This window comes from Lampris incognitus, chromosome 19 (genome assembly GCF_029633865.1).
Source record: "Lampris incognitus isolate fLamInc1 chromosome 19, fLamInc1.hap2, whole genome shotgun sequence".
Classification (NCBI taxonomy): domain Eukaryota; kingdom Metazoa; phylum Chordata; class Actinopteri; order Lampriformes; family Lampridae; genus Lampris; species Lampris incognitus.
The window spans coordinates 9,150,658-9,175,747 of record NC_079229.1 but is presented as its reverse complement, the minus strand read 5'-3'; the positions used below and the strand labels follow the sequence as shown (position 1 = coordinate 9,175,747).

Below are 25,090 nucleotides of genomic sequence, written 5' to 3'. Positions count from 1 at the left end.
TGTTCTCTGCCATTGTTCTTGTTCTGGGTCTTGGACACGGAGCGGAGCGGAGCGGAGCGGAGCGGAGCGGAACCGGAGCGGAACAGGGGGGGGGGGTCTTGTCGTTATGACGGGCTCCGGCAGCGTCCCGCATCTCGGGGTTCTGCTGCTCTTGGCGGTTCTGCTGCAGACCGTGGCCGTGACCATCACCGTGCTCCACTTCACCCACGTCCTCAGCTCGGTAAGGTCGCGGGGGCGGCGTGGAAGTGGGGGGGTGCGGGGGGGTGGGGGGTGCGGGTTCGGTGGGTCCGGCGTCCACGGCCGCAAAAGGGGGAGAGAGAGAGAGAGAGAGAGAGAGAGAGAGAGAGAGAGAGAGAGAGAGAGAGAGATGAGAGAGAGAGAGAGAGAGAGCGAGAGTGGAGGCGATGGCGCACTGACGACGCGCGTTTTACAGCGAGAAAGTTGCTCCGCTTTGTCGGAACGTACCCGCAGGACGAACAGGGGCTCGGGGCTCATTAAGAAGCGGTCTTTCCATTGCGCTGCGCGGGGCTTCCTTGGGCTCGGGGCTCCGGGCGTCTCTCGCGCGCCGATCCTGCAGCCGCGCTTCCGTGCGCGGTGCCAACGCGCACGTACGTCGCTTTCGTTTCGGCAGAACAGACGTGACATGGGGTCATTCCCGGCATAAGGAAGTTGCTCCTCCGGTAAACACGCGTTTCTGCTCTATAATCAACACGGTCGCGATCCTCCACAGCTCCTCCAGCTCGCGTTTACGTCACTACCCCCCCCCAACTTCCAGCGCCGCTGTACGTGCTGAGCCCATTTGTCAGCTGGGCTCCGTCCAGAACAACTGTGTGTGGGTTTACAGCGCGCGCATTAACGACTAGCCGGCGATCAGACAGGCGCGAGAAGGGGTAACCGAGCCCCCGCGAGCAACGGGTTCGAGATGCCTTGACGTTTTGTCATGTCCGTACTGCAAAGCCGGGAAATTAGGACGACCACGCTGCGCCGCCGGCACCGGAGTAAACAAAACGTGCGAACGATAATGGACGACGGCATTAAAGAGGATTTACTCTGTGATTCTGGAATAACATGCAACACTCATATTATATATATGTACACATATATATATATATATATATATACACACACACATACATACATACATACATACACACACACGTATATGTATATATATATATACACGTATATATGTATATATACGTATATATGTATACGTATATATGTGTATACACACACACGTGTATATATATGTATATATATATGTATATATGTATATACACGTATATATATACGTGTGTATACACACACACACACACAGAAACATATATAGTTATATATTTACATATATATGTATATGTTTACATATATTTATATCTCTCTATCTGTCGTGTTTGGCCTGCAGATGAAAGAGACGTTCGCCAGGAGCAGCGTTTCCTGTTTGACGCGCACCGACCTGCGGAGCGCCTCCGCGGCGCGCGTCGCCGCCGAGAGGCGCGCGGACCCGTGCTGGCAGGTCACGGAGCAGCTCCACTTCCTCATCGAGAAGGTAGAGAACCCGCGCGGAAGTCCCGCGCGCACGCACGCACCGTAAAGGAAACCCGGGAACCCCCGAGGAAGAAGTTTCATAGGCAGGCCCTGCGTCACCTCTCCCGTCAACGCCTTTGATTCCCATCTAGACTCAAACTGCCTCCTCATGAGGAGCACGCTCGGTAACACTAGCGGCGGCTTTGTGGTAGCAGAATAACGCGAATGGGAAAGTGGAAACTTCTGGTTTGGAAGAGAGAGAGAGATTTGCACATGGGTTGCTGTGTTTTGGCTGAAGACCTGGCAGAACCTCCGCCTGCACCAAATATACGCAGTGACGAGACCCGCCCGTAGCAAAGCTTATCAGGCGTCACGCTACGTATGTGATGTGAGACACTGTGTGGTCTCTGTAGGGGGATCTGCCTGGGACTGCAGTGCTGCGCATCATAGACGCCCCCAGACTAGTAATAATGATCAAAAAAACCAAACAGCATGAGGCATCCGGGTGGCGCGGCGGGCTATTCCGTTGCCTACCAACACGGGGATCGCTGGTTCGAATCCCCGTGTTACGTCCAGCTCGGTCGGGCGTCCCCCACAGACGCAATTGGCTGTGTCTGCGGGTGGGGAGCCGGATGTGGGTACGTGTCCTGGTTGCGGACGACCCCAACTCAATCCGCAACCACCAAGAAGTCATCCTAGTCCAGAGGAGAGAGGAGGTGGTGGGCGGGGATGACTCGGACCTGCACGCTGAAGGGGGTTTCGAGGACCAGAGCCCCATTGCGCTGCACTAGCATCTCCTCTGGTCGGTGGGGGCGCCTGTTCGGGGAGGGAGGGGGAACTGGGGGGAAATAGCGTGACCCTCCCACGCACTACGTCCCCGCTGGTGAAACTCCTCACTGTCAGGTGAAAAGAAGCGGCTGGCGACTCCACATGTATGGGAGGAGGCATGTGGTAGTCTGCAGCTCTCCCCGGATCAGCAGAGGGGATGGAGCAGCGACCCGGACGGCTCGGAAGAGTGGGGTAATTGGCCGGGTACAATTGGGGTGATCCCCTTCCCCCCCAAAAAAACAAACAACAAAACACATACAGTAGCACATCACACCACTAATTACACATACAGGGGTGCACATATTGCACAACCCCTTGCATATAAAGATTCTGAAATACTAATTAAGATTAAGATGTACTTTATCAGTCCCCTTGGGGGAAATCCATCCTCAGCATGTAACCCATCCTATTGTGTAGGAGCAGTGGGCAGCTGCAGCGCCCGGGGACCAACTCCAGTTCTTCTTTCCATTGCCTTGCTCAGGGGCACAGGCAGGAGTATTAACCCTAACATGCATGTCTTTTTGATGGTGGGAGGAAACCGGGGTGGCAGGAAACCCCACGCAGACACACAGAAAGGACCTGGGACAGCCTGGGGTTCAAACCTAGGGCCTTCTTGCTGTGAGGTACCAGTGCAAACCACTGCGCCCCCTGTGCTGCCTGTTGCGTAAAATTAGGTTAAATGGATGAAATTAGAGGCTTCGTGAGGGATGAGGCATACCGGGGCAGCACATCTGCAATGTCTGTTCACTGTTATTTCATGTCTGATGAAGGTCCGAGTGACTGAGATGACGCAGTCCTTATCTGGCTAGCTGCAGTGAGCTATATTTTGGTATGGCTAGAGAGTTGGGTTGTTGGGCCACAAACCTCTAGTTTACCTTTTCACTGTATAGTGAAGTGTTAACTTGTTATGGGTCTCTTCCTGATTCCTGTCATTCAGAAGAGGATATGGGAAATTACCTTGTGATGGATAACTGGCTTGGACAGAGGCACCGCGGGCTCAGGTTGAGTCTGGACAATAGGCCCGTCTGTCTTGCTGGGCGGCGGGGGTGAACTGTGCTTTGATGGGAGGGACATTACTGTTATGATTACCCTGCTGACCTACAATCAGCTCACTGTGCTCCCAATCTCCACCCCTACCATTATGAAACAACGCTAAACTGATCCCTAATCAGTGTCTGGGGGACATTTTGTACTCAGGGCACACACACACACACACACACACACACACACACACACACAATAGCTTCCTTCATAGCTGCCAATGCGATGTGATCCTCAGCGTGGTTTAATCAGCACAGGAATGTGCTCACCTGACCCCCCCCCCCACACACACACAAAGATGCACACACACACACACACACACACACACACTTGCACAAGCATGCACACACACACACACACACACACACTTGCACAAGCATGCATACACACACCCATACACACACAATACATGCACACACATGCACATGCATGAACACATACACACATGCACACGCACATGCATGCACACATACACACGTGCACACACGCACATGCATGCACACAGACACACTTGCACACACACATGCACGCACACACACAACACACATGCGCACACACACACACAAAAACAAGCACACACGCACGCACGCACACACACACACACACACACACACACACACACACACACACACACACACACACACACACACCATATATTTATCTGGTTTTGTGTTTTTGGAGCTTTTCTGTTCCAGCCATTTAAGTGAAACTAAACTTGAGTAAGAACATGAAATGTCGTCAGTATGACGTCAGAGGATAAATACATATCAAATGAAATGTTGTCAGTATGACGTCAGAGGATAAATACATATCAAATGAAATGTCGTCAGTATGACGTCAGAGGATAAATACATATCAAATGAAATGTTGTCAGTATGACGTCAGAGAATAAATACATATCAAATGAAATGTTGTCAGTATGACGTCAGAGGATAAATACATATCAAATGAAATTTGGTCAGTATGACGTCAGAGGATAAATAGATATCAAATGAAATGTCGCCAGTATGACGTCAGAGGATAAATACATATCAAATGAAATGTCGCCAGTATGACGTCAGAGGATAAATACATATCAAATGAAATGTTGTCAGTATGACGTCAGAGGATAAATACATATCAAATGAAATGTCGTCAGTATGACGTCAGAGGATAAATACATATCAAATGAAATGTGGTCAGTATGACGTCAGAGGATAAATACATATCAAATGAAATGTTGTCAGTATGACGTCAGAGGATAAATACATATCAAATGAAATGTTGTCAGTATGACGTCAGAGGATAAATACATATCAAATGAAATGTCGCCAGCATGACGTCAGAGGATAAATAGATATCAAATGAAATGTTGTCAGTATGACGTCAGAGGATAAATAGATATCAAATGAAATGTCGCCAGTATGACGCCAGAGGATAAATACATATCAAATGAAATGTCGCCAGCATGACGTCAGAGGATAAATAGATATCAAATGAAACGTTGTCAGTATGACGTCAGAGGATAAATACATATCAAATGAAATGTTGTCAGTATGACGTCAGAGGATAAATACATATCAAATGAAATGTTGTCAGTATGACGTCAGAGGATAAATACATATCAAATGAAATGTGGTCAGTATGACGTCAGAGGATAAATACATATCAAATGAAATGTCGCCAGCATGACGTCAGAGGATAAATAGATATCAAATGAAATGTTGTCAGTATGACGTCAGAGGATAAATACATATCAAATGAAACGTGGTCAGTATGATGTCAGAGGATAAATACATATCAAATGAAACGTGGTCAGTATGACGTCAGAGGATAAATACATATCAAATGAAATGTTGTCAGTATGACGTCAGAGGATAAATAGATATCAAATGAAACGTAGTCAGTATGACGTCAGAGGATAAATACATATCAAATGAAACGTGGTCAGTATGACGTCAGAGGATAAATACATATCAAATGAAATGTTGTCAGTATGACGTCAGAGGATAAATAGATATCAAATGAAATGTCGTCAGTATGACGTCAGAGAATAAATACATATCAAATGAAATGTGGTCAGCATGACGTCAGAGAATAAATACATATCAAATGAAATGTTGTCAGTATGACGTCAGAGGATAAATACATATCAAATGAAACGTGGTCAGTATGACGTCAGAGGATAAATACATATCAAATGAAATGTTGTCAGTATGACGTCAGAGGATAAATAGATATCAAATGAAATGTCGTCAGTATGACGTCAGAGAATAAATACATATCAAATGAAATGTGGTCAGCATGACGTCAGAGAATAAATACATATCAAATGAAATGTTGTCAGTATGACGTCAGAGGATAAATACATATCAAATGAAATGTCGCCAGCATGACGTCAGAGGATAAATACATATCAAATGAAATGTCGTCAGTATGACGTCAGAGGATAAATACATATCAAATGAAATGTCGTCAGTATGACGTCAGAGGATAAATACATATCAAATGAAATGTGGTCAGCATGACGTCAGAGAATAAATACATATCAAATGAAATGTTGTCAGTATGACGTCAGAGGATAAATACATATCAAATGAAATGTCGTCAGTATGACGTCAGAGAATAAATACATATCAAATGAAATGTTGTCAGTATGACGTCAGAGGATAAATACATATCAAATGAAATGTGGTCAGTATGACGTCAGAGAATAAATACATATCAAATGAAATGTCGTCAGTATGACGTCAGAGGATAAATACATATCAAATGAAATGTCGTCAGTATGACGTCAGAGAATAAATACATATCAAATGAAATGTGGTCAGCATGACGTCAGAGGATAAATACATATCAAATGAAATGTCGTCAGTATGACGTCAGAGGATAAATACATATCAAATGAAATGTGGTCAGTATGACGTCAGAGGATAAATACATATCAAATGAAATGTTGTCAGTATGACGTCAGAGGATAAATACATATCAAATGAAATGTTGTCAGTATGACGTCAGAGGATAAATACATATCAAATGAAATGTCGCCAGCATGACGTCAGAGGATAAATAGATATCAAATGAAATGTTGTCAGTATGACGTCAGAGGATAAATAGATATCAAATGAAATGTCGCCAGTATGACGCCAGAGGATAAATACATATCAAATGAAATGTCGCCAGCATGACGTCAGAGGATAAATAGATATCAAATGAAACGTTGTCAGTATGACGTCAGAGGATAAATACATATCAAATGAAATGTTGTCAGTATGACGTCAGAGGATAAATACATATCAAATGAAATGTTGTCAGTATGACGTCAGAGGATAAATACATATCAAATGAAATGTGGTCAGTATGACGTCAGAGGATAAATACATATCAAATGAAATGTTGTCAGTATGACGTCAGAGGATAAATACATATCAAATGAAATGTGGTCAGTATGACGTCAGAGGATAAATACATATCAAATGAAATGTCGCCAGCATGACGTCAGAGGATAAATAGATATCAAATGAAATGTCGCCAGTATGACGCCAGAGGATAAATACATATCAAATGAAATGTCGCCAGCATGACGTCAGAGGATAAATAGATATCAAATGAAACGTTGTCAGTATGACGTCAGAGGATAAATACATATCAAATGAAATGTTGTCAGTATGACGTCAGAGGATAAATAGATATCAAATGAAATGTTGTCAGTATGACGTCAGAGGATAAATACATATCAAATGAAACGTGGTCAGTATGATGTCAGAGGATAAATACATATCAAATGAAACGTGGTCAGTATGACGTCAGAGGATAAATACATATCAAATGAAATGTTGTCAGTATGACGTCAGAGGATAAATAGATATCAAATGAAACGTAGTCAGTATGACGTCAGAGGATAAATACATATCAAATGAAACGTGGTCAGTATGACGTCAGAGGATAAATACATATCAAATGAAATGTCGTCAGTATGACGTCAGAGAATAAATACATATCAAATGAAATGTGGTCAGCATGACGTCAGAGAATAAATACATATCAAATGAAATGTTGTCAGTATGACGTCAGAGGATAAATACATATCAAATGAAATGTGGTCAGCATGACGTCAGAGAATAAATACATATCAAATGAAACGTGGTCAGCATGACGTCAGAGAATAAATACATATCAAATGAAATGTCGTCAGTATGACGTCAGAGGATAAATACATATCAAATGAAACGTGGTCAGCATGACGTCAGAGAATAAATACATATCAAATGAAATGTTGTCAGTATGACGTCAGAGAATAAATACATATCAAATGAAATGTCGTCAGTATGACGTCAGAGGATAAATACATATCAAATGAAATGTCGTCAGTATGACGTCAGAGGATAAATACATATCAAATGAAATGTGGTCAGCATGACGTCAGAGAATAAATACATATCAAATGAAATGTTGTCAGTATGACGTCAGAGGATAAATACATATCAAATGAAATGTCGTCAGTATGACGTCAGAGAATAAATACATATCAAATGAAATGTTGTCAGTATGACGTCAGAGGATAAATACATATCAAATGAAATGTGGTCAGTATGACGTCAGAGAATAAATACATATCAAATGAAATGTCGTCAGTATGACGTCAGAGGATAAATACATATCAAATGAAATGTCGTCAGTATGACGTCAGAGAATAAATACATATCAAATGAAATGTGGTCAGCATGACGTCAGAGGATAAATACATATCAAATGAAATGTCGTCAGTATGACGTCAGAGGATAAATAGATATCAAATGAAATGTCGTCAGTATGACGTCAGAGGATAAATACATATCAAATGAAATGTTGTCAGTATGACGTCAGAGGATAAATACATATCAAATGAAATGTGGTCAGCATGACGTCAGAGGATAAATAGATATCAAATGAAATGTCGTCAGTATGACGTCAGAGGATAAATACATATCAAATGAAATGTCGTCAGTATGACGTCAGAGGATAAATACATATCAAATGAAATGTTGTCAGTATGACTTTAGAGGATAAATAGATATCAAATGAAACGTGGTCAGTATGATGTCAGAGGATAAATACATATCAAATGAAACGTGGTCAGTATGACGTCAGAGGATAAACAGATATCATATCTATTTATTCCCTGATAAATAAGAGACATGGCGTGGTAAAACATGGCTTGAGCAGAGCTGCGTGTACACTCCGTGTTGGAGACACGGCTCGTGGGAAGAGCTGAGAAACGAGGAAGGGCGGGCTGCATTTTATGTCGTCTAATCCATGACACGGTTTTTAATAATCAGCGCCAGACTCGACCGGGGCTTAACTGGAGACATCGTGTTGATGTCTTGCAGATGTTGGGTCTCGGTAACGGATGGCGGAGGCAGCGCGTGTCACCGCCGCGCTGAGCGGGCGCTGCTCCGTCGAGACGAGTGGGAGAAGGGCGGTGATGACACAAAGTGTGTGAGACGTTGTTGTGTGTTTTCCTCTGCAGTCTCTGTCCCAGCGCTACCAGAGAGAGATCTCCTCTGCAGTCAGAGGTAAGACCACGTGAACACACACACACACACACACACACACACACACACACACACACACACACACACACACACACACACACACACACACAGGTTACACACCCCGGGTCCAGCCACATGTGCAGCGTGTAGACGCACGTTTGTATGTCAGGCTTATGAAGGTTAACCCTAACTTGACATGTTCCCAGAATGCTCTGCTGTCGATGGCGCGTGTTTTTGTGTGTTTTTGTGTGTATCTGTGTGTGTGTGTGTGTGTGGGAATCTGTCGGTTTCTGTGATCCTTTACTGATGGGGTCTCTGATAAACCGAAGAATTCGTTTCAAAGGTGCTGTACACGACTTTGGAGGCAATACATCATTATCTGAAGTGTATTTTTCAACAAAGCTGTACTTTTGTAAGCCGACCGGCCTGTGAGAGTCTGACTGACCTCCACCAGAGTTACAGCATGTGGTATTCCACACACACACACACACACACACACACACACACATATATATATATATATATATATATATATATATATGAAGATAGATGTAGGAAAAAAGACTTGAATACATTGCAGTACAAAGTATTGTACTGCAATGTATTAAAGTTTTTCCCCTATATATATATATATATATATATATATATAACTACTTAAATGAAAGCCTCAACAGTGGGGAAAGTGCTCAACAAGGAGCAAAATAATCCAGATTAACATAATAATAAATTAATAAATTATTATGCATTATTAAATTATTTATTATTAATAAATTAATAAGATACTATTCAAATAACAATAATCAAAATAATCTGAATTTTATATATATTATAAATATCAATAATATATATAAATAAAATAGCCAGGATGTTTCAAAAACAAAAACAAAAAACAAAAAAATCAAAACATCGTGGCAATCATTCAATTCCACTCTGACATGAACCGAGGAGCGAGACAAACGTCTCTTACAGTGTCGTCACACGATTTGAATATATGTTCAACGAACAGACGCAGAAGCTCAGACGCTCGTGCGTGCCCCGACCTCAGAGCCCAGCATCCTTACTACACCGCCATGTACCTAGAGTCCCTTTTATCATGGAGACGGGGGTAGTTTCTATCACAATGGTGCATACTTAAGAGTCTCTCCATCATCCAGTCTGGGAGGAGGCATGTTATCTTAGTGAACTTCCCTCCTGCTGGGAAGCAAGAACTTCTGTATTGTTTCAAGAGGTCATCTCCCTTTGTCCTCGCCTTCTGCCAGGACCCTCCAGCACCGCTTCTAGAGACGCTCCAATGGCTTTCACACCTCCCTCTGTTACCAGGCCCTTACCATTTGGCATAAGAAGGGGCACCTTCGAACCCCCTCCTCGTCCTACTACACACGCAGGCGTCTGTTAAAACAATGTAACCGTAGTGTAGCTGATCTGCGGTCAGAGATTAGAAGTAAGCAACTTGATTTGCCCTCACAAAAAAAAATGCTAATTTTGAAGAGCATGTCTTCCATTTGTCATACTTTTGGAATGTTAAAGCAGAAATGTGCAGTGACTCAGCCAGAAGAGAGACACTCGGTTCACACACCGCTACCAGACTTTGTCACTGTGTACAGATCTGGAGACGATAACGTCTCTGGCCCATCACGCAGTCTCTAACCAAGAGCAGGCAGAACTCCGACAGAGGGAGAATGTAACTTGTAATAATCGATCTTATCACTTCTGCAGGGAATATTGACGCAGTCCTACTATTGTCTTCTCAAAATCAGAGAGAATCAAGCGCCATAACTGACAGGTGACGTGTGCAAGGTTCAAAATGCCGGATGCTTGACTTTGAAAGAGGAACACCTCAATTTCATTTCTGAGCCTCGATGATTTCCCACCTTGCGTTAGTGAAAATGCAGACACACTCAGCCCCGGAGGGTACGAGTCCATATCGCATACAGTTAGCCTGACATTTCAGCCATTGCTGATTTTTTTCCCCCCCTTGTCCATTTCTTCCATCTCAGATGAGGTGTCGCGGGTGCTTCCATCGCTTGTGATGGACGACAGGGCGTCGCCTCGGCCCAAAGTCGCAGCCCATGTCACCGGCAGCTTCCTGCCCAAGGACCAGCGGGAGGGTGGAGGTGAGTTCTGCTCATCCGTGGCATCTCGAAACAAGTCTATCAGCGTTGGGTGTTTTTGTTTTTGTTTCCTCGTGGATGCTTCTCAGACTGAGGAATGTGTTTTGGAGGACAGGTGTGTACCACCTGGATGTGCTCTCTGGCTGTTGGAAATCACTTGCCCACCAGGGAGCACCGTTGACCCAGAGGGGTCAAGGTGTGCTATATATCCTTAATGTTTCCTGGGCTTGAAACGAGCTGCCAACTTTTAGACCTCACGGTTGAAAGGGTTTTAATTTTTCTATCCTGTTGCCCTGGTCCGTACAGATGTGAAGAATGTACCCCGCACCACATGTGCCACTGCCAAAAAAGGAATCGTTCTGGATGAAAATCAAACTCCCTTCTCTCCTCAGCCTTCTTTAGCCAAAGTTATGATACGGTCACTAGCTGTTCAAGAACCATTAAAAATCATTTTTCTAGGTTGTAAATCACTAATTTGGTTTTTCCACCGAGTTAGGTTCAAGAATAAAGTGGATGCAGGGGTAATAGGCTGTAGATTCAGGAGAATTAAGTCACTTGACTTGTCAGTCGTTTTCATGAATCATTATTACCATACTAAAGTAGCCATGACAATGGTCAACCCTGGCTGCCTCCATAAACAGCACTGATTTGAGGTACATTTAAGGTAAGTTGTGTCTTTAAATATTTTATGTATATATTTTCTGATGTATATCTCCATTTGCTTTTCCACATGCAATAGGTACGCCCTGAAAGAACATAAAAAAGGATACAATTCAAAAGGAGGAAAGAAAGAATAAACCACAGGACAAGGTGGAATATGTCCAGGGCAATTTATAAAAAAATAGTATTATTACATGTAGGGCTGAGCAAAGTCGATATTTTATCGATATGGGATTTTGGATATCGTATGTGATATGACTTAAGTGTTAACCTTTCCTGGTTTTAAAGGCTGCATTACACTAAAGAGACGCAATTTTCTGAACTTATTAGACTGTTCTAGCGGTTATATTATCTGTCTCTATCCGTTTTGACATCATATCCACGTTACTAATGAGGGTTTATCAAAAATGTCATTGTTTAAATATTTTGTGAGAGCACCAGTAGTCATCTCTACACTATCTTCAATATATTGACGGAGGTATTCAGTCAAAAATATCATTTGATTTTGTTCATATCGCCCGGTCCTCGGTACATGCAGGATAGTTAAATAAAAAGGGTATCTACATTGGCTACAACTGCTCTAACTCTAGTTAATATGAATAAAAAAAAAAGTCATATTTTAAAATCGGACGTAGAGCTAATAACGTTGACATATGGAAAACTCTGCTCTTTTACTGACAAACTGTGCTCTGCATCGATTGCCGTCTGATTTATTTTAGTGTGTTTGGACCCCTTTGCATGTCTGCCCGGTTCCAGGTTCTCTTGGACAGCGTGTGCAGGGCCAGAAAATCTCACGGTGGGAGGGCAAGCGGGGGCTGGCCTTCCTCCAGGACGTCCAGCTGGTTGATGGGGAACTGGTGGTGCCCCAGCCGGGCCTGTACTACGTCTATGCCCAGACCTACTTCAGGCACACCCACGCCCCAGAGAAGGACAAGGACGATGAGGAGGAAGGGGAAGAGGCCGAGGACAGAGGGAAGCCGCTACTGCAGTACATCTATAAGAAGGTGAGGGGTCGCTCGCTCATCCCTCCTCCCGAACCCCGGCCGCTCTGCAGGAGCTGCACGCTTGCATTGCTCATTGCTCGCAGTCTCGTGCATGATCAGCCGACCCCCCCTCTCCTCTCACTTCCTCTTTGCTGTCAAAACACTGCGTCGATGTCCTACCCACGTTGCCATCAAGACGTTGGGTCCAGACTGAAACCGGCAATCAGATTTAACATTTCATGTCTAAAATCCTTGAAGATGAAAACTTTGATTTTTCTTTTTCTTTGTAACTAGTCTAGTTAGTCCTCATTAATATTCACGGGCTGACCGAGTGACAAGTACACGCAAGGTTCGATGTAAGGGTGGGCGGGGTTTCACAGTTTGACCTGACTGTAAATGAGCGTGTCTGGTGACGTCATAAGTGTCAGGAGGAAAAAAAACATCGGCCGAGAAAAGATGAACTAACGAGAGCGCTTTCAGGAAGAGAAACAGAAAAACTCATCTGATAGACTTAGACTTAGGGGGGCGTCCGGGTGGCGTAGTGGTCTATTCCATTGCCTACCAACACGGGGATCGCTGGTTCGAACCCCCGTGTTACCTCCGGCTTGGTCGGGCGTCCCTACAGACACAACTGGCCGTGTCCGCGGGTGGGAAGCCGGATGTGGGTACGTGTCCTGGTTACGGACGACCCCAACTCAATCCACAACCACCAAGAAGTCATCCAGAGGAGACAGGAAGTGGTGGGCGGCGATGACCAGCGCCTCCTCTGGTCGGTCGGGGCGCCTGTTCGGGGGGAGGGGGAATTGGGGGGGGGTAGCGTGACCCTCCCGCGCGCTACGTCCCCCTGGCGAAATTCCTCACCGTCAAGTGAAAAGAAGCGGCTGGCGACTCCACATGTGCTTAGGGTGTCTAGAAAAGCGCCATATAAATGTAGTGATTATTTATTTACTACACGTATCGGAGGAGACGTGTGGAGTCACCAGCCCTCCCCGGATCAGCAGAAGGGGTGGAGCAGAGATCGGGACGGCTCGGAAGAGTGGGGTTACTGGCCAAGTACAATTGGGAGAGAAAAGGGGCGGGGGGGGTAAAAAGAAGATGTTGGGGGGCTCAGACTAAAATCGGCAATCAGATTTAATGTTTCATGCCTGAAACCTCGAAGATGACGATGAAAAATTCAGCACTTTAATTTTTAATTGTAAATCACTTGCTTTTTTATACCTTCATCTGTAACTGTTCTCAGCTGTCAAAAGAACTGAGGGAGCAATCTAGTCCTCATTAATATTCATGAGCTGACTTTCGAGTGACAAGTACACGCAAGGTCTGATGTAAGGGTGGGCGGGGTTTCATAGTTTGATCTGATTGGCTGAGTGTAAATGAGCATAAGTCGGCTGGGTAGCACTTTAGTATGGGGAACGTAGTCACCATTAATTAGATGCTTATTAGCATGCAAATTAGCAACATATTGGCTCTTAATTGGTCAAAATTATGTACTCATTAATGCCTTATTCTGCATGGCCTTATTATACAACCAGTAAGCCATTAACTATGAGTTTTCCCTCTATAACCTCAGAAGTATTGCTTATTAGTAGTATTATCTCAATATGCTTTGCTTAGTATGGCCTTTATAAGGTGGTAGTACCACAAGAGGAGTTATTCTCCCTTACTAGCACTTAATGAATATGGTCTGTTCTTACATAACAAAACACAAAACTACAAGTGTTCTTAGTGTTAAATTACTCTAAATTAAGTTTTTGTTACTTAGAATATGTTCCCCATACTAAAGTGACATCTTGATCATTACTAATTCACTAGTAATTAAGTTTTTTTATGTTCCCCATACTAAAGTGTTACCATCGGCTGAGATGATGAACTAACAAGAGCTCTTCAAAAAGACAAATAGAAAAACTCATCTAATAGACTCAGACTTATTTTTCAATGGAAAGAAACAAAATACACGACAAAGTAATAATGGAAGCAAAAAATAGTAGCGGTTCGGTTTTAGTTTGATTCAAATTTGAGCAAACTCTATAAAAGTAAAAAACAAAGGCAGGAATGAATCACTTGTGGTGACCCACATCTATATAACGAGAGACATTCACCTAAGAGGACGGTGTACCTTTAAGGGAAGAGGTGAAGGGTCAGATAATGCACTTCCGCTTCCGGTACACAGTTCAGTGTCGTTGTCGAACGTATGACATGCAAAGTTGGAGCTAGTAAACTACCTCGACTACGTCTACTCTCACGTCTCCTGTCTCGTTGTTTCTAACTCCACACACTTGTGATTCTGTTGGCAGGTTTTAAGGGATTCAGCATTCTCCCAATGTTCAGGAAATATTCAGATGAACTTTTTTCCCTTGTACTTAAATCGCAAATATTTATGAAAATCTCTTTATGTTATTGTAATCTTAGTTGAAGTGTAAAAGCTTACATAAAGAGTAATCAACGCAAACAAGCACAAAGTCATATAAAAAGCAACATAAATGTGCACAAAAGGCACGTGATTTATGTGTTAACATGCTGCACCCGGTGTGCAAAAACTTGGCGCCGGTAACGATTCACCTTCATGTTGAGCCGTGTTTTCCAGGAGGTACCTGGTTCAGCTATCTGATGAACATTATGTTGGCTCTGACTTACCAAGAACATCCTTGGTTCAAATCCCAGAGTCCATAACCTTTGTTGTTGCACGTTCCCTCCTCTCTCTCCACCCCATCTTTTATCTCTGCTCTCTATCCAAACAAGGAAAAAACAGCCCCCCAAAAAAGGAAAATCTTTAAAAAGAAGGCATGTCTGTACCTGAGGCCTCTGGTTGAAGGGTGGTCTCCCTCCCTCTTCAAACCCTCATGCTGCTACCCAGCTGGACCTCTCTGGTCCATGTGGGGGTAATTGTAATTCGTCTCCTGTCACAATTGAAGAGATTTGTTCCAAGGAAAGCTCTCCACCACATCAAAAGGAAAATGGAGAGACATTTCCTCTGTCTAAATGCACAAAACTCAAACCACTGACGGTGCAGTTCGAGTGATAGGAAACATAACCTGAGGACAAAGTTAAGCAGAAAACTATGTGTGACTGTGTTTTAAAACAGATTGAACGAGGAGCTTCTGGCCATTTCTCCTACGAAGCAGCGTGGGCAGTCTCCGTTTGTAGGTCCACGCACGTTATTTTCTGAAATGTGCTCATTTACTTTTACTGTGATAGGAAGAGGGCTTGAGAGGAGACACGAGAGACAATGTTCCAGACAGGATTTGATCCATGGCTGGTGAGGGCTCACATGTGATCCCAGAACCTCTCAATTATAAGTACTATATCCTTTTAATTATCCCGAAATAGCCACATAAAATTAAGAGGATAATGCCCTCGGTTTTGGGATAAAAGCATCAGTGATAGAAGCTCATTAGTCTCCTTCCAGAAATCTCCTCGGGCGTTTACTACCCGTCTTAGAAGTCGAGCTTTATGACCAATGGGAATCCAGATGGTATATGGCCTCCACATGGGACAACGTACACTAAATCCATCTTCCTTGTCAGCAGGGACATGAAGACGTGGGAGCTCCACAGATAATACAGTCTATTATATGTGACTGGACCAGTCACGTATAACAGAACCATGAAATCACAGCGAGGAACTTTAATTTACATTCAAATAAACGAGTGCTTTACATTGTAAAGATGGGCTGACATGGCTTTGTGAGAGTGTTTCTAAGGGTGGGACATAAAAAAGTCAGAAACCCCCACTTTCTCCAAATGGATAAATCCCAAACAACGGGATGCAAATCAGCGGATTCTCGGCGAGGGAGCAGAGTTTTCTGTGGAGAACAACCACAAGTTGCATCCCAGAGGATTTTTTTTCTTGCATCACACTTGATAAATTAACTACGTGACAACAGTTTTGGAGATTAGCAGGGAGGTGACACCCAAGGGTGCTGATTGCACAGATATAGCAACGGTTTTGATTTTGATGCATGCACATGAGTACACGATGACCTAACCAACACACAAAAAAAACTGTTTCCCAGGAAAGAGAAGGGGTTGATAAAAATACAAGACTACAAATGTTGTACACCAGTTACATTAGGGCACAGATACCAGTCTGAATGGATGAAGACATTTTTCAGTAACAATATGCCTTGATCCAGACCACCTTACTGTACCATGAGCGCATTTTGAGTGGGACATAAACCCCCCAACTCCTGCAGTCTTAGTGTTATGCTCTTACCAGTGAGCAATACAGGGAATGGAACCCCCAACCTCGGCACTGTTCATTGGTTCACGACTACATACAATCAAGAGTATGGTGAATGCACTTCACGATCTAATATAGACAAGCACTGCTCTCTCACATAACTGGTAAACCCTCCTCTTACCTTCCTCTTCCTCTCTGTCCCAAGATGACCTCCTACCCAGTGCCCATCCTGCTGATGAAGACCAGCCGCACCTCCTGCTGGTCCCGGGGCTCCCAGTTCTCCCTGCACTCCGCCCACCAGGGGGGGCTGTTCCCCCTCAGCGCCGGGGACCGCCTGTTTGTCACCGTCAGCAACGAGTCAGCTGTGGACATGGATGAGAAGAGCAGCTTCTTTGGGGCCTTCCTCATCAGCTAGGGGGTCAGCGGCCGAGGGGTTGTCTACTGCCGTGGTTCTCAACTTGGAAATCATGACACCCCCCCCCCACCCCAACCCCCCGGAGGAGTCACGAGCTGATTTGGGGGGTGGTTCCAAGTACTGTTGCGCAAATTAGTTTTCAATGCTTGTGATCGAGCCCCCCCCCCCCTCCCCCATTGTGAGGTAATCAATCTTTGGATTCAGGGCTTTTCTTGGCCAAGTAAAACTGTAAAAAAGGGAAAATGAAAAACATGTCTCAGTGACAAAGTCGCCATTCCACGCACTTAAAGCAATAATCCTGAAAAGGATTTTTGTTCGAATTAACGCGACTTGACCACACAGTAACCGGGCAGTTGAAATCCCACAGGTTAATTTGAAACGCCACAAATTTACACTTCTGTCATGGCAGCGTCCTCTCTAGAAAAGATGGCTGGACCTGGGTTTTAGCTATTGCTGTTATTGATGGTAAAGGTCTTTACCAGCTTGTTCTGCCATAACTGCTCGTTAGCCACACCAGTTTAGCTTCCTTTTCACACTCCCTGCTACCTACCTGACTTCTGCATGTTAAGCTGAACACGTTAAATGCCAATTGGCATCATAGTTTTTCAAGTTCAACTTTATTTTCAGGTGTATTAGAATACAATGAGATTACTGTGCTCTGCCTTAACACAAGGGACACAAGGACCCCCCACCCAAAAAAACCCCCATCGGTAACCACTCAAATGAGCAAGGCCAAAAGTGCTCACCGAGTGGATATTTGCCAATTAGCCGTGGTCTTAATACGCCAGAGTATCCAGAAGGACATTTGTTTGCATGTAAATCTTCAGGATTATAGTTTAAAAAACTTTTTTTTTGGAGGGGGGGGGGGTCCAGAATCACTGATCTACTTGTCAGAGGATGGAAAAGAGACTTGGATGGATTATGGGATGAAGTGCCTTGAATGTGTGAGAACCAATCACTGGTGTGTGTGTGTGTGTGTGTGTGTGTGTGTGTGTGTGTGTGTGTGTGTGTGTGTGTGTGTGTGTGTGTACGTATGTGTGTGCTCAAGAGAGATGGAGGGGAAAATTGGATACACCTTTAGCGATAAATTCAATCATTATGTATGATTTGTGTGTTTGTGTGAGTGTGTAAGGGTGTACATGTCCATGAAAATAAGAACCATATGTTCTTCAAATTCTCCTGTCATCCCCAATGTTACTCTAGCTTTAATTCGCCTTTTATCTCACCCAGTGAGCATCAACCCACCTGTAACCTCGTGGCTTAATTGGTGACGGGCCAGTCACTGATTCCGTAAAGCTGGGAAGCGGCATCTTGCACAGGGTGTAGTTATCAGCATCTTGAACGGGGTGTAGTTATCAGCATCTTGAACAGGGTGTAGTTGTCAGCATCTTGCACAGGGTGTAGTTATCAGCATCTTGAACGGGGTGTAGTTATCAGCATCTTAAACAGGGTGTAGTTGTCAGCATCTTGAACGGGGTGTAGTCGTCAGCATCTTGAACAGGGTGTAGTTATCAACATCTTGAACGGGGTGTAGTTATCAGCATCTTGAACGGGGTGTAGTTATCAGCATCTTGAACGGGGTGTAGTTACCCGCATTTGAACTGGATGTAGTTGTCAGCATCTTGAACGGGGTGTAGTTGTCAGCATCTTGAATGGGGTGTAGTTGTCAGCATCTTGAACAGGGTGTAGTTACCCGCATTTGAACAGGGTGTAGTTGTCAGCATCTTGAACAGGGTGTAGTTACCCACATTTGAACAGGGTGTAGTTGTCAGCATCTTGAACGGGGTGTAGTTGTCAGCATCTTGAACAGGGTGTAGTTATCCGCATCTTGAACGGGGTGTAGTTGTCAGCATCTTGAACGGGGTGTAGTTGTCAGCATCTTGAACGGGGTGTAGTCATCAGCATCGTGAACAGGGTGTAGTTATCAGCCTCTTGAACGGGGGGTAGTCATCAGCATCATGAACAGGGTGTAGTTATCAGCATATTGAACGGGGTGTAGTCATCAGCATCGTGAACAGAGTGTAGTTGTCAGCATCTTGAACAGGGTGTAGTTACCCGCATTTGAACAGGGTGTAGTTGTCAGCATCTCGAAAGGGGTGTAGTCATCAGCATCTTAAACAGGGTGTAGTTGTCAGCATCTTAAACAGGGTGTAGTTGTCAGCATCTTGAACAGGTTGTAGTTACCCGCATTTGAACAGGGTGTAGTTATCAGCATCTTGAACAGGGTGTAGTCATCAGCATCTTGAACGGGGTGTAGTTACCCGCATTTGAACAGGGTGTAGTTGTCAGCATCGTGAACGGGGTGTAGCTATCAGCAGAGGCCTGTCGCGGAACAACAATAGGGGCGGTACTTCCTGTATAATGGTGGTTGAACGGTGGAGGGTGCGGAGGTTTACTAAAACCAGGCTGCCCGGCAACAGCGCACCTGTGGCCGCGCAACAGTTAATGTTGTTAGTTTTAATATCAGTCCGCGAAGCGAAACTAGGCCCTCTGCGTTGTGAACACGTCGTTTAAGGTCCATACCGGCTTTTCTGTTGAGTTTTTCAGCTCATTTAACCAAAAGGCGCACACTTTATATTGTTCCCGACCATTTTCCCAAAGCGTACTGTTGTCCGTTGTATTTTCCCGCCGGCCAGAGGCGTACAAACCGGAGACCCCACAGCGGAGAATAAGGATGTACGCCTCCGCCAGAAAATAGTCCCTGACGAAACGAACGGGGGGGGGGAAGGGGGAGTTTCTAATATAGCCTGGTCACATGGACGGCAGCCAAGCAGCAGACGGTTTCTAGGAGGGGTTATACCCAAAATGATTTTGTTCAAAAACAAACACACACACAAACGGGCAAATCGAGGGTAATTTTTCCAAAATCGAAAACACTACGACACACTTTGGAAAATGGAATAATGTAAATCAATATGCCATTTATAGGCTGAAAACATGTAAAAAAACAAAACACCAGAACTTCAAGCCACAGTCGAAGAGATATAACGCGAAGTTGTTATTTTATTAGAAACCAAAACGAAGGTCGAGGTGGCGCTCGTTTCCTCACAAGGTCGGTGCCGTGTAACACAAACAAGCTCCACAATGTGCTGGTTTCAAGCCAACACCCTCCACTGTTGTATTAGGCAGCAGCCCTTCTGAGATGTGTCAATCACTCGATCGATACACTAATCAATCAATCAATCGACCAATCAACCTCTATACAGGCTAGCACATTTGGGTGCATGGAAAAAACAACATCAAGGGTACGTGCGCAGGAAAAAGAAGGTGACGGCAAACTAAACCACAAAAAAAAGGCTTACGGCCATACCGCCCTGACAATGCCCAATCTCGGAAGCTAAGCAGGGTCAGGCCTGGTTAGCACTTGGATGGAAGACCGCACGGGGATACCAGGTGCTGTAAGTGGCGGCACGGTGACGCAGTGGTTAGCGTGGTCGCCTCACAGCAAGAAGGTCCTGGGTTCAAGCCCCGGAGTAGCCCAACCTTGGGGGTCGTCCTCTGTGTGGAATTTGTATGTACTCCCCGTGTCTGCGTGGGTTTCCTCCGGGTGCACCGGTTTCCTCCCACAGTCCAAAGACATGTAGGTCAGGTGAATCAGCCGTACTAAATTGTCCCTAGGTGTGTGTGTGTGTGTGTGTGTGTGTGTGTGTGTGTGTGTGTGTGTGTGTGTGTGTGTGTGTGTGTGTGTGTGTGTGTGTGTGTGTGTGTGTGTGTGTGTTGGCCCTGTGATGGTCTGGCGGCCTGTCCGGGGTGTCTCCCCGCTTGCCACCCAATGACTGCTGGGATAGGCTCCAGCATCCCCGCAACCCTGAGAGCAGGATAAGTGGCTTGGATAATAGATGGATGGATGGATGGATGGACAAAAAAAGAAAAAGCTGTATTGAATTGAAGAGGGTCACAAACCAGAATGACGTGAATCAAAACAAAACGAGTCACTGAAAAAACGTTTCCAGTCCTGTTGCGACGTTCAGCGACCGGCCAGCCTGCGAGCATCCGTGACAGGCCTCCGACAGAAGAGAAGAAAATCATGACTGGAAACCAACTGAAAAGAAGTAGGCCAATCAAGGCCTTGTGTTGTCCAATAAGAACATGTTTGGGGGGGGGGTGTTTCTCTTTGCTCTGGCACATAGCATGTAAATACGGAAACTGAATATGCCTCTTGTTTTTTAGATCTCGCTTCTTCTATGGACGCACCTTGTTTTGTATTCTGCTATAGTTTTAATGTCTTAGTTAGTTGTGATCCACCGTAAATCTCGCGCCGGCCTGCTCACCTGCCGCTGTGTGCAGCGGTGCGGCCCTTTCCGCCGCCGCCCCGGTTAACGTGCAGGTTAATGGGAGTGCACTGACAGAAATATGTGGTGTTGAGTTTTCTAAATGCGGGGCGGCTGCCGATCCGGAGGTGCCGGGCCAAACTCCTACGTAATTGTGTAGGACTTACAGGTGTTTTCGCTTTACGTCTGAACAGCAAAAAAAAAAAAAAATCAAATGAGTAATGTGATCCAGACCGGTGCTCTGGTCGACTCGCAGGCAAACTTGGGAGACACCCCGACCGGCTATCATTCATTGTTGCCTTCAGCCGGACTGCACGGACTTGGTGAAAGGCCTGGGGAGAAGAAAAAAAAAAAATACAGCACTCGTCATGTATGCAAGATTCAATACATTTTGGATATAAACGCAAACCCTGACACCTAATGGATTGCTACTAACTGTGAATGTACATAAGCACACGTTTTATCTGCAGATATGTGAAATAAAGACACTTTGAAGAGAGCTCAAACGTTTCCCCGTTACTTGGTGTAGCAGTCAAGATCGCAGAACACACAGACGTTGGCAGGAGATGAAGGCCTGCGCCGCAGCATCATTAGGCCGCTGCACATCTGAACGGCTGCGTCAGCTCAATAAATATCACAATTTATTTGTTCCTACAACTCACAGCCGCAGCGAAAACGTCCTCTATGGTGCAAATGGACAAAACGTTCATGCCTATTTGCTGTTAAGAGCCAGAGATCCACAGAGACGTCAGCTCCATCGAGACTAACAAGATGAGCATTCGGCTCTGTGCATAACGGTAGTCCGCTGACTTCCGGTTTCTACTGCAGCGGTCATACCAGTTTCCTGTGTGTTGGCGTGCACGCGCTGTTGACCATGGCACGTTTTTCGCGATGCCTGCAAGATTTACCACGGATACATGTCAACGACACGCACAGAGCTGTCGACAAACCTTCACCTGCACCTACCAGCAAACGGGGGGGGGGGGGGTTCCAAGTTGTACGTCCACAACTATGAGGATGAGCGGACGGACGGACGGACGGACGGACAGAATTGTGGACATAACTTGATATGTACAACTTGAGACTTTCCACCCGTTTGCTGGTAGGCGCAGGGGAAAGTCTGTCGACAGTTCTGTGCATGCCGTTGACATTTATCCATGGTAAATCTTGCAGGCATCGCGAAAAATATGCCGTCGTCAACAAACAGGAAACTGGTATGACCGCTGGAGCAGAAACCGGAAGTCAGCGGACTAGTTGCGCAAAAAGCCGAATCCATTCGAGATTTCTCAAGAAAACAGGGCCGATAACTATGCCGCCGTTGCCAGTAGAAAACTGACAAAAAAAGAAAGGTCCGAGGCCTGGGCTGACGGCTGCAGATTTGCTTGATCTTGCCATTGTTCCCTTGGGCAAGGCATTTTGCCCGACCTGCCACAGGCAGTGATGCTCTGCCTGCACCCAGTCTGTGCAACATGGCCAACAGCAAGACAACGTAGTGTAACGTGCATGGATAAGAAGACATGCTGGCCGCTGGCTCGCGAGTCCGACCCTTCAGTCTAGCGGTTAGCGATGTCTCCTGCGGTGCGGACGATACGGGTTCGCTTCCCGGCCGCGGCAGTTCCTGTGGTTGCGTTGTCCCCCGAATTCGCTACAGTATCTATCGCTGGGGGAGCGCTATAGATAGAAAGAAATGTGGGCTCTAACCACTTAACTCTACGTCGGTGGATTCAGGTACTGATCTTGCTCAACGACACTTGGGCAAGGTGGACACTTAACCAGCAGTGGGGCAGGATTCCTAGCTGAAGGTAGACCACGCTGGTGGTAGGTAGTAACTCAAACCTGTGGGCCTTACCTTTGCGGTTCGGATGAACTCATCCGGACTGGGACGACCTGCTGAAATATCTACGTCATACATGGAGGCGGGCCTCTGGTAGCGGTGCGGCTTTTCAATTTAGCACATTTCCACTAAAAACAAGTCGAGTTGTTGCTGTTTATTTTGTCTCTTCAACCGGAGGTCCGCTGGGTTAATGGGGCGTAGGCATTTTTTTTAAAATCAGGCTGCCCTCTGCTGGCGCCTGTTGAGTACTGCTCCATCGTGCGTTCACGTTGCCCAGCAGGACGAAACCGCTGCCACAACGACGCCTTGTGGCTGTACGGCAAACGGCAGGTCCAACAAACGTTTCAGAAAAACATCAGACAGACTGTGATAAGGGGGGAAATAATTAGTCACACGGTGCAGAATTAAGTTTTTTCATTTTCTTTGTTTTTGTGGAAATATGTTACAGTTATATAACAGGTTTTAAATGCCCCGAGGAAAAACAAAACCGTCAGGACACACCAGAAACTATAACACTAACGGGACAGCAACGTATTTAAGATAGAAACTGTCCAGACTGGATCCGACAGGCTGATAGGCGGAAGTGGGCGGAGCCATGACCCCCTATCCGATGACCCGCCCGGGCGGCGGGCTGACGTCCAATAAATACTGCAAAACGTTAAAGTAACTTGTTCAAAAAAAAAAAAAAAAAAAAAAAAAAACAGACGGGGAGACCTGGTCATCTCTACTCAAAGTCCTTTCTGGTCATTAGCAGCATGTGCGTAGCTTCCAGAAATCAAACCGGAGGGAGGGGAGGGGAGGGGGAGGGGAGGGCAGGGGGGGGGCAAATGGGTGTGGAAGCCTGCACTCACAATTTCACTATTTGACACAAGCAAAAACAAGTCAGAAAACTACATTCATAATATTCATTAATCCATGCCAGGCCAGAGTGCCCCAAATAAGTGCTCAGTGCATGAGAGCAATCTCACACATACAAAAATACCTGATTGCATCTTACAACTCGTTTCTCTATACCGAAAGCGTGGACAGTCCAGGGCAGGAACCAGGTGTCTCCTTCATTACCCTCCGTAGTTCACAGGTTCGAATGTTCCCTTGCCCCTTTATGAGTCAGTCTTAATATCCAATATGGAGTAAGACCACTACCGGCTAATTGCCAGCCTGTGACTCACTATCAGCCAACAAACTAGAGTTTGTTGGACAGACTCACCAGCTGGCCTGGCATTGGTCTGGTATCAATTTTCTTCCATTTGTTGACTTTTATGGAAAACCAATGATCGTTTTACATTAGGAAGGGAAGTCCCTGATTGTGTAATTTAAAAAGGTTACAATGACGATGATCCATATAGTTTCTTTAGGAGCCATCTTGTCCATGGTAAACGCTACGGGCTCTGGTCTGGCAATGCTTAATAAATAACACAAAATACTTCCCTGCCTTTTTTTCTTTTTTTTTTAAACTTGTGTGAAATATTCTTCTAGAGTAACGGCCCATACCCGACATACATTTCCCTCGGTTTATTGTAACTTATAAAATATATCATAAAATGTCTTCTTAAATGGAAACTGATAAGTCTGTGTAGAAAAAACAAGTTCTTTTTTTTAACTTTCATATAAATTACACCAGTCTGTTATGATGACGTCTCCATCTCTGCTGACCAGACCTTTCCCTTCACACACACACACACACACACACACTCTCTCTCTCTCTCTCTCTCTCTCTCTCTCTCTCTCGCT

The 25,090-nt window shown here is 45.0% G+C and overlaps 1 protein-coding gene across 1 annotated transcript; it reads left to right on the top strand.

The window, feature by feature from the left end:
- The first annotated feature begins 53 nt into the window (after positions 1-53).
- Positions 54-20,197, top strand: tnfsf10 (TNF superfamily member 10). The gene is made up of 6 exons (XM_056299169.1): positions 54-220; positions 1,403-1,546; positions 8,882-8,927; positions 10,904-11,020; positions 12,434-12,681; positions 17,045-20,197. Exons 1-6 carry the CDS (start codon positions 107-109, stop codon positions 17,252-17,254), a joined length of 879 nt encoding a protein of 292 aa, XP_056155144.1. The 5' UTR covers positions 54-106; the 3' UTR covers positions 17,255-20,197.
- The last annotated feature ends 4,893 nt before the right edge of the window (positions 20,198-25,090 follow it).

Bases quoted from the DNA above. Each gene is read 5' to 3' on its own strand.
- tnfsf10 (XM_056299169.1), top strand. From the start codon at position 107: ATGACGGGCTCCGGCAGCGTCCCGCATCTCGGGGTTCTGCTGCTCTTG. The intron at 1,547-8,881 runs GTAGAGAACCCG...TTTCCTCTGCAG, and splicing joins TCCACTTCCTCATCGAGAAG to TCTCTGTCCCAGCGCTACCA. The intron at 11,021-12,433 runs GTGAGTTCTGCT...GCCCGGTTCCAG, and splicing joins GGACCAGCGGGAGGGTGGAG to GTTCTCTTGGACAGCGTGTG.